This window comes from Leuresthes tenuis, unplaced genomic scaffold, assembly GCF_036924035.1.
Source record: "Leuresthes tenuis unplaced genomic scaffold, fLeuTen1.0.hap1 SCAF_10, whole genome shotgun sequence".
NCBI lineage: Eukaryota > Metazoa > Chordata > Actinopteri > Atheriniformes > Atherinopsidae > Leuresthes > Leuresthes tenuis.
The window spans coordinates 513804-530908 of record NW_027325364.1 but is presented as its reverse complement, the minus strand read 5'-3'; the positions used below and the strand labels follow the sequence as shown (position 1 = coordinate 530908).

General features: G+C 50.2%; 1 protein-coding gene across 1 annotated transcript; it reads right to left on the bottom strand.

The window, feature by feature from the left end:
• Positions 1 to 14576: 14576 nt before the first annotated feature.
• Positions 14577 to 15776, bottom strand: gbp (glycogen synthase kinase binding protein). Its single transcript, XM_072393435.1, has one exon. It carries the CDS (start codon positions 15738 to 15740, stop codon positions 15090 to 15092), a length of 651 nt encoding a protein of 216 aa, XP_072249536.1. The 5' UTR covers positions 15741 to 15776; the 3' UTR covers positions 14577 to 15089.
• Between the last annotated feature and the right edge of the window lie 1329 nt (positions 15777 to 17105).

Here is a 17105-nt window from a genome sequence, read left to right as displayed (position 1 = left end):
TCCAAACTCTGTTCATGTGTCGTCCCACGATGGTGGAATGACCTACCGAGCGCTACCAGAACAGGGGCGTCCCTGTCTATCTTCAAGAAGCTCCTGAAAACCCAGCTCTTAGAGAGCATCTCCTATCCCAGCACTTACCTTGTACTTCCCTCCCCCCTCTATCTCTGACCTTTATCTTTCTGCACTTCCTTCTATGCCTGCACCCTATCTCTGCTCTGTCCCCTCTGACAGAGTCGGACTCCTGGGTTCCTTCTATGGAGCTTATTGTTAGCTTATTGTTAGCTTTTTGTTAGCTTATTGTTAGCTTATTGTTAGCTTATTGTTAGCTTTTTGTTAGCTTATTGTTAGCTTATTGTTAGCTTATTGTTAGCTTTTTGTTAGCTTATTGTTAGCTTATTGTTAGCTTATTGTTAGCTTTTTGTTAGCTTATTGTTAGCTTTTTGTTAGCTTATTGTTAGCTTATTGTTAGCTTTTTGTTAGCTTATTGTTAGCTTTTTGTTAGCTTATTGTTAGCTTATTGTTAGCTTTTTGTTAGCTTTTTGTTAGCTTATTTTAGATCAGATTCCTTCTCCCACAGCAGAGCATCTGTTGCCCCCCCCCCCCGTCACTCTGAACTTGCTCTTGCTGACAGATACGTGATGAACTTCTACTGGACGGGGCAGCTGCACGTCATGGAGGATCTGTGTGAGATCTCCTTCCTGCAGGAGATCCAGTACTGGGGGATCGATGAGCTTCGCATCGACTCCTGCTGCCGCGGGCGCCATCACCGCCGCAGGCAGCAGAAAGAGGCGCTGCAGGTGCAGCGAGAGCTCGAGGCCGACGCCGGAGACGAGGACTTTGTGGGGGCCGCCTGCCCGGCGCTCCGGAGGCGCCTGTGGGACCTCCTGGAGAAGCCGGAATCATCCCGCGCCGCTCGCACCTTCGGCTCGCTCTCCATCCTCTTCGTGGTGCTGTCTGTCATCAACATGGTGCTCCTCTCTCTGCACCTGGGGGAGGACTCTGGAGACGGCGGGCTGGGCGCGCCGCAGCTGTTCGACGCCCTGGAGAACGTGTGCGTGGCGTGGTTCACGGCCGAGCTGGCGCTGCGGTTCCTGTGTGTCCGAGACAAGTGCCGCTTCAGTCGCAGCGTCCCCAACGTGATCGACCTGCTGGCCGTCCTGCCGTTCTATGTGACCCTGGCAGTGGAGAGCGTCCACGGGGGATCCGGCGAGCTGGAGAACGTGGGCCGGGTGCTGCAGGTGCTCCGCCTCCTCAGGGCCCTGCGCATGCTGAAGCTGGGCCGACACTCCACGGGTAAATACTGACCTGCTCTGGTTCTGTCTGGTTCTGGTTCTGTCTGGTTCTGGTTCTGTCTGGTTCTGTCTGGTTCTGTCTGGATCTGTCTGGTTCTGGTTCTGTCTGGTTCTAGTTCTGTCTGGCTCTGGTTCTGTCTGGTTCTGTCTGGTTCTGTCTGGTTCCGTCTGGTTCTGGTTCCGTCTGGTTCTGGTTCTGTCTGGTTCCGTCTGGTTCTGGTTCTGTCTGGTTCTGGTTCTGTCTGGCTCTGGTTCTGTCTGGTTCTGGTTCTGTCTGGTTCTGACCTGCTCTGGTTCTGTCTGGTTCTGGTTCCGTCTGGTTCTGGTTCTGTCTGGCTCTGGTTCTGTCTGGTTCTGTCTGGTTCTGGTTCTGTCTGGTTCTGGTTCTGTCTGGTTCCGTCTGGTTCTGTCTGGTTCTGGTTCTGTCTGGTTCCGTCTGGTTCTGGTTCTGTCTGGTTCTGTCTGGTTCTGTCTGGCTCTGATTCTGTCTGGTTCTTGTTCTGTCTGGTTCTGTCTGGTTCTGGTTCTGTCTGGTTCTGGTTCTGTCTGGTTCTGTCTGGTTCTGGTTCTGTCTGGCTCTGGTTCCGTCTGGTTCTGTCTGGCTCTGGTTCTGGTTCTGTCTGGTTCTGTCTGGTTCTGGTTCTGTCTGGCTCTGGTTCTGTCTGGTTCTGTCTGGTTCTGGTTCTGTCTGGTTCTGTCTGGCTCTGGTTCTGTCTGGTTCTGTCTGGTTCTGGTTCTGTCTGGTTCTGTTTGGTTCTGTCTGGTTCTGTTTCTGTCTGGTTCTGTTTCTGTCTGGTTCTGTCTGGTTCTGTTTCTGTCTGGTTCTGTCTGGTTCTGGTTCTGTCTGGTTCTGGTTCTGTCTGGCTCTGGTTCTGTCTGGTTCTGGTTCTGTCTGGTTCTGTCTGGTTCTGGTTCTGTCTGGCTCTGGTTCTGTCTGGCTCTGGTTCTGTCTGGTTCTGTCTGGCTCTGGTTCTAGTTCTGTCTGGCTCTGGTTCTGTCTGGTTCTGTCTGGTTCTGGTTCTGTTTGGTTCTGTCTGGTTCTGGTTCTGTCTGGTTCTGTTTCTGTTTGGTTCTGTCTGGCTCTGGTTCTGTCTGGCTCTGGTTCTGTCTGGTTCTGTCTGGCTCTGGTTCTGTCTGGTTCCGTCTGGTTCTGGTTCTGTCTGGTTCTGTTTGGTTCTGTCTGGTTCTGTTTCTGTCTGGTTCTGTTTCTGTCTGGTTCTGTCTGGTTCTGTCTGGTTCTGTTTCTGTCTGGTTCTGTCTGGTTCTGGTTCTGTCTGGTTCTGGTTCTGTCTGGCTCTGGTTCTGTCTGGTTCTGGTTCTGTCTGGTTCTGTCTGGTTCTGGTTCTGTCTGGTTCTGTCTGGTTCTGGTTCTGTCTGGCTCTGGTTCTGTCTGGTTCTGTCTGGCTCTGGTTCTAGTTCTGTCTGGCTCTGGTTCTGTCTGGTTCTTTCTGGTTCTGGTTCTGTTTGGTTCTGTCTGGTTCTGGTTCTGTCTGGTTCTGTCTGGCTCTGGTTCTGTCTGGTTCTGTCTGGTTCTTGTTCTGTCTGGTTCTGTCTGGTTCTGGTTCTGTCTGGTTCTGGTTCTGTCTGGTTCTGTCTGGTTCTGGTTCTGTCTGGCTCTGGTTCTGTCTGGCTCTGGTTCCGTCTGGTTCTGGTTCTGGTTCTGTCTGGTTCTGTCTGGTTCTGGTTCTGTCTGGTTCTGGTTCTGTCTGGTTCTGTCTGGTTCTGGTTCTGTCTTGTTCTGGTTCTGTCTGGTTCTGTTTGGTTCTGTCTGGTTCTGTCTGGTTCTGGTTCTGTCTGTTTCTGGTTCTGTCTGGTTCTGGTTCTGTCTGGTTCTGGTTCTGTCTGGCTCTGGTTCTGGTTCTGTCTGGTTCTGGTTCTGTCTGATTCTGTCTGGTTCTGTCTGATTTTGTCTGGTTCTGGCTCTGGTTCTGTCTGGTTCTGTCTGGTTCTGGTTCTGACCCTCTGACCCGTTCCCTGTTCAGGACTGAAGTCTCTGGGTCTGACCATCGCTCAGTGCTACGAAGAAGTCGGCCTCCTGCTCCTCTTCCTCGCCGTCAGCATCTCCATCTTCGCCACCGCGGCCTTCGCCCTGGAGCACGACCTCCCGGCCTCCACCTTCACCAGCGTGCCCGCCGCCTGGTGGTGGGCCGCCACCTCCATGACCACGGTGGGCTACGGGGACGTGCGGCCGGACACGGCGGCGGGGAAGCTGCTGGCCTTCCTCTGCATCCTGTCGGGCGTCCTGATCCTGGCGCTGCCCATCGCCATCATCAACGACCGCTTCTCCGCCTGCTACCTCACGCTGAAGATGAAGGAGGCGGCGCTGCAGCACGGCGAGGTGCTGCGGGGGCTGGCCCGCGGGTCGGGGGGGAGCGGCGTGCTGCGGGGGGCGAGGTGCTGAGGAGGCTGGCCCGCGGGTCGGGGGGGAGCGGCGTGCTGCGGGGGGCGAGGTGCTGAGGAGGCTGGCCCGCGGGCCGGGGGGGAGCGGCGTGCTGCGGCTGCAGGGGGCGGCACCCGCAGCAGCGGGGGGACGAGCTGTGGTGGGAGAACCAGAACCAGGCTGGCTGACCTCTGACCTCTGACCCTGCAGGAAAATAACAACTCTGAGGGACACATGAGAGACGGAGGGTCAGGGGCCACAGGGAGTCAGGGGCCACGGAGAGTCAGGGGCCACGGAGAGTCAGGGGCCACGGAGGGTCAGGGGCCACGGAGGGTCAGGGGCCACGGAGAGTCAGGGGCCACGGAGGGTCAGGGGCCACGGAGAGTCAGGGGCCACGGAGGGTCAGGGGCCACAGAGAGTCAGGGGCCACGGAGAGTCAGGGGCCACGGAGGGTCAGGGGCCACGGAGGGTCAGGGGCCACGGAGAGTCAGGGGCCACGGAGAGTCAGGGGCCACGGAGAGTCAGGGGCCACGGAGGGTCAGGGGCCACGGAGAGTCAGGGGCCACGGAGGGTCAGGGGCCACAGAGAGTCAGGGGCCACGGAGAGTCAGGGGCTACGGAGGGTCAGGGGCCACGGAGGGTCAGGGGCCACAGAGAGTCAGGGGCCACGGAGAGTCAGGGGCCACGGAGAGTCAGGGGCCACGGAGAGTCAGGGGCCACGGAGGGTCAGGGGCCACAGGGAGTCAGGGGCCACAGAGAGTCAGGGGCCACAGAGAGTCAGGGGCCACGGAGGGTCAGGGGCCACAGGGAGTCAGGGGCCACAGAGAGTCAGGGGCCACGGAGAGTCAGGGGCCACGGAGAGTCAGGGGCCACAGGGAGTCAGGGGCCACAGAGAGTCAGGGGCCACAGAGAGTCAGGGGCCACAGGGAGTCAGGGGCCACGGAGGGTCAGGGGCCACAGGGAGTCAGGGGCCACAGAGAGTCAGGGGCCACAGAGAGTCAGGGGCCACAGGGAGTCAGGGGCCACGGAGAGTCAGGGGCCACAGGGAGTCAGGGGCCACGGAGGGTCAGGGGCCACAGGGAGTCAGGGGCCACGGAGAGTCAGGGGCCACAGGGAGTCAGGGGCCACAGAGAGTCAGGGGCCACGGAGAGTCAGGGGCCACAGGGAGTCAGGGGCCACAGAGGGTCAGGGGCCACGGAGAGTCAGGGGCCACAGGGAGTCAGGGGCCACAGAGAGTCAGGGGCCACGGAGGGTCAGGGGCCACAGGGAGTCAGGGGCCACGGAGAGTCAGGGGCCACAGGGAGTCAGGGGCCACAGAGAGTCAGGGGCCACGGAGAGTCAGGGGCCACGGAGAGTCAGGGGCCACAGGGAGTCAGGGGCCACAGAGGGTCAGGGGCCACGGAGAGTCAGGGGCCACAGGGAGTCAGGGGCCACAGAGAGTCAGGGGCCACAGAGAGTCAGGGGCCACAGGGAGTCAGGGGCCACGGAGGGTCAGGGGCCACAGAGAGTCAGGGGCCACAGGGAGCAGGACGGAAGGCCGGTGCCGGTCCATTTAAACCTTAAAGTGAGCAATAAACTCAGTCTGAAACCAGGCTGGAGTCATGTGATCCGGCTTCTAATCCCAGTTAAAGAGGAGCTGCTCAACAGAACTCTGATCTATGGTTTTATTTCTGATTTAATCATTTTATTCCTTTTTATTGTCATCTGGAAAAAATCTCATTTATAACCATAATTCTATTATATCTTTAGGTGTTTTTGCCAAAGTAAAAACGTCTTTATTAAATCCCAGAGAAACGCAGTCGGACTGATCAGGAAGAGGCAGATTTAGATGGTTTTAACGTCTCAAACAGGAGTTTTGTGGCTGTTCACTGAGCCGAGAAGCAGGGAAACACCACGAATGATCTGACCACAGTCTCCTGTTCACAGGAAGCTTTGGGCTGAATGAATAAAAACACATGAAGAAGAGCTGCTTCACACCCAGACCGACCCACTGAGGCGGTTCTGCCTGGAAATAAACACATGAAGAAGAGCTGCTTCCTCAGTTCAGGGTGAAAACACAACTCTGCTCTGACTGATAGATGATGAGCAACAGAATTCAGATTTACTGAAATTAATACACCATTTATGGTATTTATATGTATTTATATTATGAGAAATGTTCAAATAAATGTAAAAATTATTGTATAGAATGTGAAATAAATCTGCTTTAATTTCAAACTGCATTCAAAGTTTGTGTTGATCTGAGTTTTCAGCTTCATTTGTATTAATTTAAATATATTTAATTTATTTTCTTTCCAGACACAATGAACCAGAAACACTCCCGCTCTACATATAGATAGGTTAGCAGTTAGCTGTAGGTTAGCAGGTAGCTGTAAATTAGCAGTTAGCTATAAGTTAGCAGTTAGCTGTAAGTTAGCAGTTAGCTGTAAATTAGCAGTTAGCTATAAGTTAGCAGTTAGCTGTAAGTTAGCAGTTAGCTGTAAATTAGCAGTTAGCTATAAGTTAGCAGTTAGCTGTAAGTTAGCAGTTAGCTGTAAGTTAGCAGCAGATGCTAGCAAACGAAGCTTTCTCATCAGCAGTAATGGACCAAGCTGGAGATGTGCTCAGCGTAACTCGTAGTAATGCATGTGAACCGTTAATTACTGCGTTTAAACATTTTGGATATATTAACCTCATTAAACAGTTGTACCTGGAGACCTCCATCTTTATCAGAAACATGCCGATAATGTAACGTTAGCACAGCGAGAGTGAGGAGAGGACCGGTGTGTCATCCCTAAATGTGATTATCAGGCATTTAATGACAGTTCAAGATGCACTTAGTTTGATTCACATTTGCAACAAAAAAACTGTTGTGGTGGATTGTTGTAGAGGACCCAAAAACAGGAATATTTCATTAAAACAACAAAAAGTGCAAAAAACCATAAATTAACAAAGTAAAGACTGGAAAATGAAATGAGAAGAACGGTGAGTATCTGACAGGAACCAGGAACCGAATGTACTGAGGGTCATCATCAAAAAGGAAGTAACATCGGGAACAAGTTCCTTCAAAATAAAAAAATAACTGTTTACATCTGGTCTGTAGCTCATTTTGTTGCTGTGAGTTAGCAGTTAGCTGTGAGTTAGCAGTTATCTGTAAGTTAGCAGTTAGCTGTGAGTTAGCAGTTAGCTGTGAGTTAGCAGTAAGTTAGCAGTTAGCTGTGAGTTAGCAGTTAGCTGTAAGTTAGCACTTAGCAGTAAGTTAGCACTTAGCTGTAAGTTAGCAGTTAGCAGTAAGTTAGCACTTAGCAGTAAGTTAGCAGTTAGCAGTAAGTTAGCAGTTAGCAGTAAGTTAGCACTTAGCTGTAAGTTAACGTACACAGCGGCGGGCAGCGCCACATGTTTTGTAGTTCTAATGTGTTTCCTCTAATATGTGGAACCTGGAAGCCTGGAAACTTTCAGACTTATTACAGGTTTTGGGGTTGAAGCACATCTGTTTGGTCAGATTTGATCTTGCTTTTAGTTAAAGGGATAAAATCAAATTTTTCTGGGTTTTGACCCTACTTAGTGGCGCCCCCTACAGGTGTCCCTCAGGTGATGGTAGTATAGGTCCAGAGCTCCAAAACTGTTTAAATCTGGTCTGAAGCCCATTTAGTTGCTGCTCTGTAAGCCTTCAAAGTGTCTCAGGTTCAAGGTTCAAAGGTCACCTCTGAGGAGCAGGAGCTGCCCACAGTTTCCATTCTGACACACGTTACTCCCTGAGTGAAGACCTTTCCAACGATGTCTTCCCTTCTGTCCCACACCAGAGTTTAATGTTCATCTTGCTTCTCAGATCCTTATTAAGACCAAGCTGGATGAAATAATCCAACATGTTTAAGGGGCAGTTAGTGGTTACTGACGTCTGCTTAATACAGTCAGACTTTTACATTTGGACCGGTTTAGACCCGGTTTTCCCCATAATTTACAGTGAGTTTCATGTTATATTTCTAATGAGCTAATATGTTAATAATAGATGTGTTAATAAAGACCTAATTATACCTTCTGTGTCCCTTCCCCCGGCTGACAGGATGGTCCTGGATGACCAAGACTTCAGTATATTTTAGTGCCAAAAGCTATCTGGATCTACAGTTTTAACTTTTTTATTCATAGCTTTACAAATGTTGTTTATTAGCGATGATGTGAAGGCGATGAAGGATTTCTGTACACTCACAGTGTTTCTTAACATTTGGATCTTGCAGTAAATTCAGCCGGCCTGGGTCTCATTTTATTGGCTCCACCCTGTTCAAACTGTTGGACGCAGCTGGACGCGGCAGCTGGAAGCGGCAGCTGGACGCGGCAGCTGGACGCGGCAGCTGGAAGCGGCAGCTGGACGCGGCAGCTGGAAGCGGCAGCTGGACGCGGCAGCTGGAAGCGGCAGCTGGAAGCGGCAGCTAGACGCGGCAGCTGGACGCGGCAGCTGGAAGCGGCAGCTAGACGCGGCAGCTGGAAGCGGCAGCTGGACGCGGCAGCTGGACGCGGCATGCTCTGTGAGCAGAGAGCTCACATGCAGCTGCAGGCTGTTCGTGGCTCTTTGGCCTCCTTTTCACTTCCTGTTTCCACTCAGTCATGCAGCAGCAAATCTGTCCTGAGGTCAGAGCGCTGTTTGGAAATGTCAGAGAGACACGGCGCTGACCTCAGAGCTGCCAAAGGGACGCTGCTGCTCTCTCATACTCAGTTTAACTGATATTAAGGTTTCTCTCTGGCTGGTTCAGAAATATGAGCAGAACGGCTGCAGCACTCAGCTCCACCCGGTTTACTGACTGTTGATCTGTAAAAGGGAGAAAAAGTGGTTTCATTACGTTCTTCTGTAAATAAAACTAATTAACTTTCACCCTGCTTTCCAGTCTGCTCTTTGGGTCCAAACCCGTGTGACAGGTTCAGAACAAACCCTGGAGTAAGAAGGTCACTTTCACAGCCTCAAACTCGGGCACATCCGGGGGTTTGTGTTGATTTCAAATCGAACACGTCAGCCCTGTTTTCCGTGTTTAAATCAGCCTCCTCTCTTCTTCTTCTGCAGCATCGGATGACTTCCTGTCTGGCTGCCTTCATCGCTGACCTGGATTCTGCGTTCGATGCCTTCGGCACAGCAACACGGAAACTGGAACAGCACATTTGCATCCAGAGAGCGGCGCTTTCAGAGGAAACGGCGTTGCAGCCAGTCAGGAGGTCAGAGGTCACCTCCTGCTCACAGCAGCTGAACAGAATTTAACTGAAGAGTTTTCTTCCTCTGGAGGACAATAAAACCCTCAGAGACAAAGAAGCGTCCCGTTAAAACTCAGCAGTCATTCAGGTGTGATGCAAAAACCTCCTGAAGCAGAACCACCATCAGAACCACCGTCAGAACCACCGTCAGAACCGTCAGAACCACCGTCAGAACCACCGTCAGAACCCTGTCTCCTCGCAGCAGATCTTCTTCTTCTGGTTTTTCTTCCTGGTAGAAACACCTGCTTGAATAGAAAAGGATAAAATAAAGAGTGAATTTATCACAGTCAGAGTTTAACACCCCTGAAGTTCTGTGGGTCAGACAGCTGAGCCATCGGCCTCCACAGACCGCTGCAGAACTCTCAGCCTGGTTCTGGACTCTGCTGTGACGCAGTGTGTCTGGTTCTGTAAACACAGCCGCAGTTTGTTCAGAGCTGAAGCCCGGATGATGCGTCTCAGACGCCGTCTGGTTGTCACAACAGTTTACCTCAGAGCTGTTTTACTGCCTCCGTTCCGATGGAGCAGAACCAAACCGGATTTCACTGTTTCCCGGTGATGAAGAGGAGGAGTCGGCTGCAGAACAACAGTATGTTTCATCTGGATCAGTCCAACATGACAGAAATCAGCACAAACCGGAACCATGAGCAGGTAACTTTAAAGGAGACATATTCTGCCTGTTTTAACAATTTAACTACATTTTCTGAGGCCTTATTGAGATGTTTGAGACAGAATGTGGTCGTTTCTGCGTTAATTACTGCGTTTAAACATTTTGGATATATTAACCTCATTAAACAGTTGTACCTGGAGACCTCCATCTTTATCAGAAACATGCCGATAATGTAGCGTTAGCACAGCGAGAGCGGGACATCGGTTTTACATCAGGTTTACATCAGTTTTACATCTGGTTTACATCGGTTTTACATCTGGTTTACATCTGGTTTACACCAGGTTTACATCTGGTTTACATCCGGTTTACATCTGGTTTACATCTGGTTTACATCTGGTTTACATCTGGTTTACAGCTGGTTTACATCCGGTTTACAGCTGGTTTACATCTGGTTTACATCTGGTTTACACCTGGTTTACATCCGGTTTACATCTGGTTTACATCTGGTTTACATCTGGTTTACATCTGGTTTACACCAGGTTTACATCTGGTTTACAGCTGGTTTACAGCTGGTTTACATCTGGTTTACATCAGGTTTACACCAGGTTTACACCAGGTTTACATCTGGTTTACATCTGGTTTACATCTGGTTTACATCCGGTTTACAGCTGGTTTACATCTGGTTTACATCTGGTTTACACCAGGTTTACATCTGGTTTACATCCGGTTTACATCTGGTTTACATCTGGTTTACATCTGGTTTACATCTGGTTTACATCTGGTTTACAGCTGGTTTACATCCGGTTTACATCTGGTTTACAGCTGGTTTACATCTGGTTTACAGCTGGTTTACATCTGGTTTACATCTGGTTTACATCCGGTTTACAGCTGGTTTACATCCGGTTTACAGCTGGTTTACAGCTGGTTTACAGTTGGTTTACATCTGGTTTACACCAGGTTTACATCTGGTTTACATTAAGTTAACCATCTGTGCAGCCCTTTATGATATGATATGATATTTATGATCCCCTCATTTGTACATTCATGGCTGTATTTCAGTCTGATTAGAAATCTTTCTGCTTTTATCTCCTTTCCAGTGTGAGCAGCTCATTAAAAGCACTTTGTTAGAAACGAAAGAAGGGAAGGTACTAATATTCATTCAAATAGGCTGATAATAATCCAGAGCAGGTTTTGATAGGGTTTTCGTTCTTATTAACCCACCTTAAACAGAAAGAACCACACAAGAGATCAATATAAAGTTCAGCTTTTGCAAAAGGTTCAGCCACAGGTTTGTGTGTCTAAGCAACCAACAACAATCCCTGACTCCCTCCCTGCAGCAGCCTGGTTTTATTCAGAGATAAGAAAAGAGGAAGAGCTTTACAAAACAAAGGGTTTCATAGACATTTCGGAGCGTCTGTCTAACATTTAGAGACACATCTGCAACTTCAGAGTGTGAGACCTGGACGATAATCATTCTAAGAGATACATCTACAAACTAGTTTGAATCAGGCATTGTGCTGGAGTTTGATCTCAGTTAAACTCCGGAAGCATCTCCCTTTGTTCATCATCACATGATTAGAACTAATGCAGAATAAGATCCATACACGATCACACATGATTTCTATGGTATCTGAGTGCAATTAAAGCTCAGGAATATAATTGTAAAACAGGGTATATAACCCCTAACCCTAACCCAGGTGAGATAACAGCTAAAAACTCAACATGTTTGGAACATGAATTCAATCTGAAATCAGTGTGAAATCTCCTGATCGGTTCATCCCAGCAGGACTTTGCTGGACTTTAATCAGACAGATCCTGGCTGCAGACTCCTGGTCGGGATGTTTTCCAGCTGTGTTCCAGCTGTTTTCCACAGCGAAGCTGGAAGAGACCGAAGGAGGCATTTACTGCACAGAAAGGCTCTCGGTTTAATTTGGTATCAGAGGATAAACAGGATGTGAATTCATCCTCTCAGATCTGTTTTCACCGTGAAGAAGGAGGAGGAACACGAGCCTCTGCAGCCAGGACTCTGTTGGTGAGTCACGAATAAACCTGTAAGAGATTCATGGGAATGTTCACACTAACCCTCCTTCCTCAGGATGTTCCTGTCTTCTGTTTGGCAGGAAGTCTCAGTTTCCCTCTGATCTGCCGTTTAATGACATCAGAAATCAATAAGAGTTCCCAGAGCGGCTCAGGTTTCTCAGATCATAATTCAGAGGAGCTGGGATGAACGTCAGAGCTTTTCTTTGTCATGTTTCTTTCCAACAGTCAGACACAGATCAGTCCACCTGTAACTGAACCTCTGTGAGACCCAACTATTGATCATCAGTTCATCAGAGTCACGTGACTGATTGATGATCACTTCTTCTTCTCTGAACGCTGACTCTGTGTCTGTTTTATTTCAACTGGCAGCTCCAGAAAAATGAGACCTGAAGGAGCTTCGCGGTGTTCTGCTGCCCCCCAGAGGACAAACACTGTCATTACACGGCAGGTCCACACCTGGACACACACACCTGGACACACACCTGGTGTCCTGCTGCCCCCCAGAGGACAAACACTGTCATTACATGGCAGGTCCACACCTGGACACACACCTGGTGTTCTGCTGCCCCCCAGAGGACAAACACTGTCATTACACGGCAGGTCCACACCTGGACACACACCTGGTGTTCTGCTGCCCCCCAGAGGACAAACACTGTCATTACACGGCAGGTCCACACCTGGACACACACCTGGTGTTCTGCTGCCCCCCAGAGGACAAACACTGTCATTACATGGCAGGTCCACACCTGGACACACACACCTGGACACACACACCTGGACACACACCTGGACACACACACCTGGACACACACCTGGTGTGAGCTGCAGGACAGAGGCGGTGATTTGCTGAATAAAACAGAATCAAACAATAAAAAACACCAACAAAGCCCAAATTAAACTGTCTATGCCTCAAGTTTCATCTGTTTTTAGAGACAAAACTTCAACAAAAGCTCATTGAACCACATTTAAATACAAAATATGTTTGTAAATGTTTTATCAAAACCAGAAATTTGGACAAAGGGTCCAGAGTCCGTCTGGGTTCAATGACTCAATAAAACACACCTGAGGTTCTGTTCCCACCTGATTCAGCTCTAAGAGAAGGGTTCCCCAAAGGTTCTGAAGGGACTGTTGGACCGGGCCATGACTCCTCTGCAGCAGCTTCATCATCACCTCCGTGACTCGTCTCCTCTGATTGGACGGCTCAGCTGCAGGGCTCTGACATCACAAGGCTGTGTTTAAAGGGTCCTTCAAGGCGGTTAAAGAAGCTGTGAACAGAACTTGAGGATTTTGTTATTAACCTTTATTAATACAGGTAAAATACAAATAAATCCAGGTAAAATCCAGGTAAAATACAAATAAATACAGGTAAAATACAGGTAAAATCCAGGTAAAATACAAATAAATACAGGTAAAATACAAATAAATCCAGGTAAAATACAAATAAATCCAGGTAAAATACAAATAAATCCAGGTAAATCCAGGTAAAATCCAGGTAAATCCAGGTAAAGTCTCATTGAGACCAGGGTCTCAGGGACCTGATTTAAGGAGGCAGCAACAAAACACAAAGTTACAGATTAACTGAGACAAAAACAAACAGAACATATGATAATTAATGATAAAATGAAAGAAAAAAGGAACTGGTTCAGTTCAGACTCTGACCAGCCTTCCTGGATGATGTTTTCACTGAAGCAGAACCTAAAGTCCAGTTTATTTTTACTCCACTGAAACTCAGAGACAGAAAACTGGTTTTAACAGGTTCTCAGTTTATATTTAATCAGGGTCATCGGCTCGGCTGGTGAGTGCAGGTCAGAGGTCGCCGTTATTCTGTATCTGGGACATGTCGAAGCTAAACTCAGCCAACAGGTTGCTCCGCCTCGGTGTTCTCAGTAAAGCAGGCAGCAGAGTTCTGGTTCTGTTTACATTACCTCCTGAGAGAAAACGCAGCAATGCATTCTGGGATACGAGGCCGACCCCTCTCCCCCAGATCCAGTCGAACCAGTCTGATTTGTTTTATGGATCAGATCCAAGTTTCGGTTTGAAGGTGAGTGTCAGTCCTGTGGATCAGGGCCAGTCCAGTCAGCGGTTCTGTTTGACCCGCAGCTACTGAGCTGCTGGACCTCTGAAATGAACCCACGATGCATTCAAAGGCAGCTGGGAACTTACCACCCCAGTAACTCAGTGAGTAACTTCAGATTAAAGAAGAGATGAACTCGCTGCACATGCTCAGTTCGACCCTTCAGCTTTGTTTGGAGGAACGACAGCTTTTTGCTGTTCTGTCCTGTTATTTGGTGCGAATTCATCAGAACTCAGTTGAGTTTATTCAGACAGCTCCAGTTCAGGACATGTCTCGTCTGTCTGAGGTGTGAAAGCTGTAAAAAGAAGCTGAACACAGAACAAATAAGAACCTGCTGTTCGCTCCGCTGCCCGCTGGGCGGCGCTGTGGTTCTCAGATCCACTCCCCATCCGTTTATCTCCACGTGCTCTCAGTAAAAACAAGACGGCCTTCAGCAGCTTTACACGAGTCACGTGTTCTTACATCCACGGCGGTGTGATGACATCACAGTCCCACAGCCGCGCTGGTTGAGCACGTGGACAAACATACTTGTTACACGGAGCCGGTCCGGTCCAAACATACTTGTTACACGGAGCCGGTCCGGTCCAAACAGTCTGAGACAGAAAATGATTTGATTCATGTTGGATCTGTAGTTTCTGAGCTTTATTGAACGGAATATGCTGGTTCTGTGCTGCCTAACAAGAACTCCACTGCAAGTTATGACATATTTCAGTTTGAGGGGTTCTGTTGACCGGTGTGAGAGCTCCGGTCCGGTCCGCTCCGGCCCAACAGAACCCGCAGCGGGCTGGGGGCGGTTCGGCCTCCTGTGGGGGGGGCCGCCGCCACCAAAACATGTTTTCCTGCTTCTGTGACATACTGAGGAAGTATTTATAGGCTGATAATGAGCGCGTGTCCTTCAGCACCACGCTCACATGCACGCGCACGCAGAGGAGGAAGCGGGGACAAACACACACAGACACGTGCACGGCTGGAAAAACAAAAGTGTTTATTAAGACAACAGAAAGCCTGAACACTCAGGAACCGTCAGACGCTTCGGTACGAAGCAGTCACGAGATCATTCTTTACACAAACAAATAAAAAAACAACGGAAATTCCCCCTGGAATTTCAAACATTTGAAAGCACCATAGTGACGTCACCCCCGTAAACAAATAAACAAAGAGTTAATGACGCTGTCCGCTCAGCCAGCTGCTCCGGGTCAGTGTTCCGGATCAACGTGTCCACACCGAACATGGCGGCAGCTGAACGCTGTGACCCCCCCACCCCCACCCTCCCGCACGTCCGACACGCGCATTCAAACATAAACACGCTGATTAGCCTAGCTCGGCTAACCGTTAGCGTCCCAAACACGACGAAACGTCGATGAAAACGGGTCAAATCAGAACCAGAACTCCCGGTCCGTTTCAGTTCAGACAGTCTGAGCAAAGTCAGTTCGTCCTGGGGCCCGGTTCTGTTGTGAAACTATGAGGGGACCCGGTTCTGTTATGAGCAGGGCACGTTGTCCACCGCCCGGGGGAAGTCTCCACAGTCCGGGGAGAACTGCAGCCTCCTCACGGCCTCTTTGATCAGGTTCCCCGACAGAAGCAGCTCCTGGAGCAGCCGGTGGGGATCGTCCTCCTCCACGCTGATCCGCTTCCGGTTCCAGGGCTTGATGTGGTCCCAGTCCTGCTCGCTGCCTGAGCCGGGGATGTGGTAGGGGCTGGCCCTGCTGCTGCCCCTGTGCCCCCGGCTCCGGAGCCGCATGCAGCAGCTCCTCTGCGCCGGAGCCGCGGTGCTGCCGCCGGCCGCGGCTTTGACGGCCCCGCCGCTGAGCCCGTGCAGGCAGGAGACGGACACGGACACCGTCTTCTGATGGCCGCCGCTGTTGTTGTGGAGCTGCAGCGCTTCGCCGATCTTGGTGACCAGCGCGTCTACCTCCTTCGGGTCCACGGTGACGGACTGCTCCAGCAGGATGTAGTTCTCCTTCCGACACGGCATTCTGTCGGTTCCTGGTCGGCTCCGGGTCGGTTCGGTGTCGTGTTGGCCGGGATGAATGAAGCCTGGGCCGCTCCTCGCTCTCAGCACGCCGCTCGGCACAAACCAACAAGCCGTTTGATTTGTAAACAATGGATGACGCGGTGTGGACCGTACCATTATCCTGCCGGGGGGGGGGGGGGGGGGGCATTCCGCTGCGTCACTGCGGTGCAGCGCAGCGGGATGTCGGACACTTTTCATCACTTCACACAAACATTTTGTGTTTAATACATTTATCCGCCTTTACGCCTCAGGTCCGGGTGGTTCTGGTTCTGGTTCTGGGTGTCCCACCTCAGCCCCCCCCCCTCCCGCCGTTGGACTGCTCCGCCCAAACGAACATTACATAACATGTCGGCGGCTACTGCTGATCCAACAGAACAAATAAACTCGGCTTTGCTTGAATTAACGGCCGAACCCGCGCGCGCTTTTTTCTGACTGCACGTTTGATCAGGCGCGTGCTTTAACCTGTAAACAGCTGATGACTCTGGTCTGGTTCTGTACCTGGGTCCAGGTGACACATTGCAACGTCACACAGAACCATCAGCTCAAAGGACCTGGTGCCACAGTCCTGCGTGCACAACAAACACGCACAGTCTGAGTATTTTACTCATACAGATTTGTGTGTGTGTACAGAGACAATAGCAGTGAGAGCTGGGCGTGCACGCGTGCGCACACGTGTGCGCGGAGAACACGGTGTACTGTTGTGTTTCTGAGAAGCAGCCGATGTGAACCCGCTGCTCCTCAGTCCTCATGACCAAATAAGGAGCTACTATCACTGCCACCACGTGGTACGGCAACCAATCACAGGCCCCGCCGTGGCCTCAGATGCGCGTGCGTGTGCGTGACACCACACAAACTTCCTGCAACACAACAGCAGCTCCTGTAAACATGAATGATCCGGTATCAGATGGAGTCAGACACGTGTCGCGCACGCGCATCGCACTGCTTCCTCTTCCTGGTGATTATGATCAAACAGTCCAACAGAACCGCATCAGAACCGCAGAGACCCGCTCCGGGTTCCGTCTGAACTGGACTCTGTTTTCGTGCCAGCGGACAGAACCGGTTCTGGTCGGATTGCTCCGTGTGTGCGTGTCAGTGCACGCAGAAACTGGACCGGTTCTGGTCCAATGAGGAAGAAACATCAGAAACACAAAAGTTTTGAAAATTAAAAGATCAAAAAGTAAAAATTAATAATTTAACTAATTAAAAACAGATCTGATGATGAATCATAATAAAGTATAAAGTTTATAATAAGTTTATAAAATAAATAAATTTGATCTGAAACATGTTTCTGTTCGATGACATCATCTGATTCTGTGGACCCAAAAGAACCAGTTTCACCAACACTGGACCCAGAACCGTTAACATTTCCCACACTCAGCTGTTTTTTAAATGTTTTAATTCATTTAGCTTCTGGTTGGTCTCCTCAGCAGCAGGTTCTGACCCAGCAGCTGGCAGCAGGTTCTGACCCAGCAGCAGCTCTGA

What these genes read in the sequence shown, in the direction of transcription:
- gbp (XM_072393435.1), bottom strand. Translation starts at nt 15,740, where the DNA reads ATGGTACGGTCCACACCGCGTCATCCATTGTTTACAAATCAAACGGCT.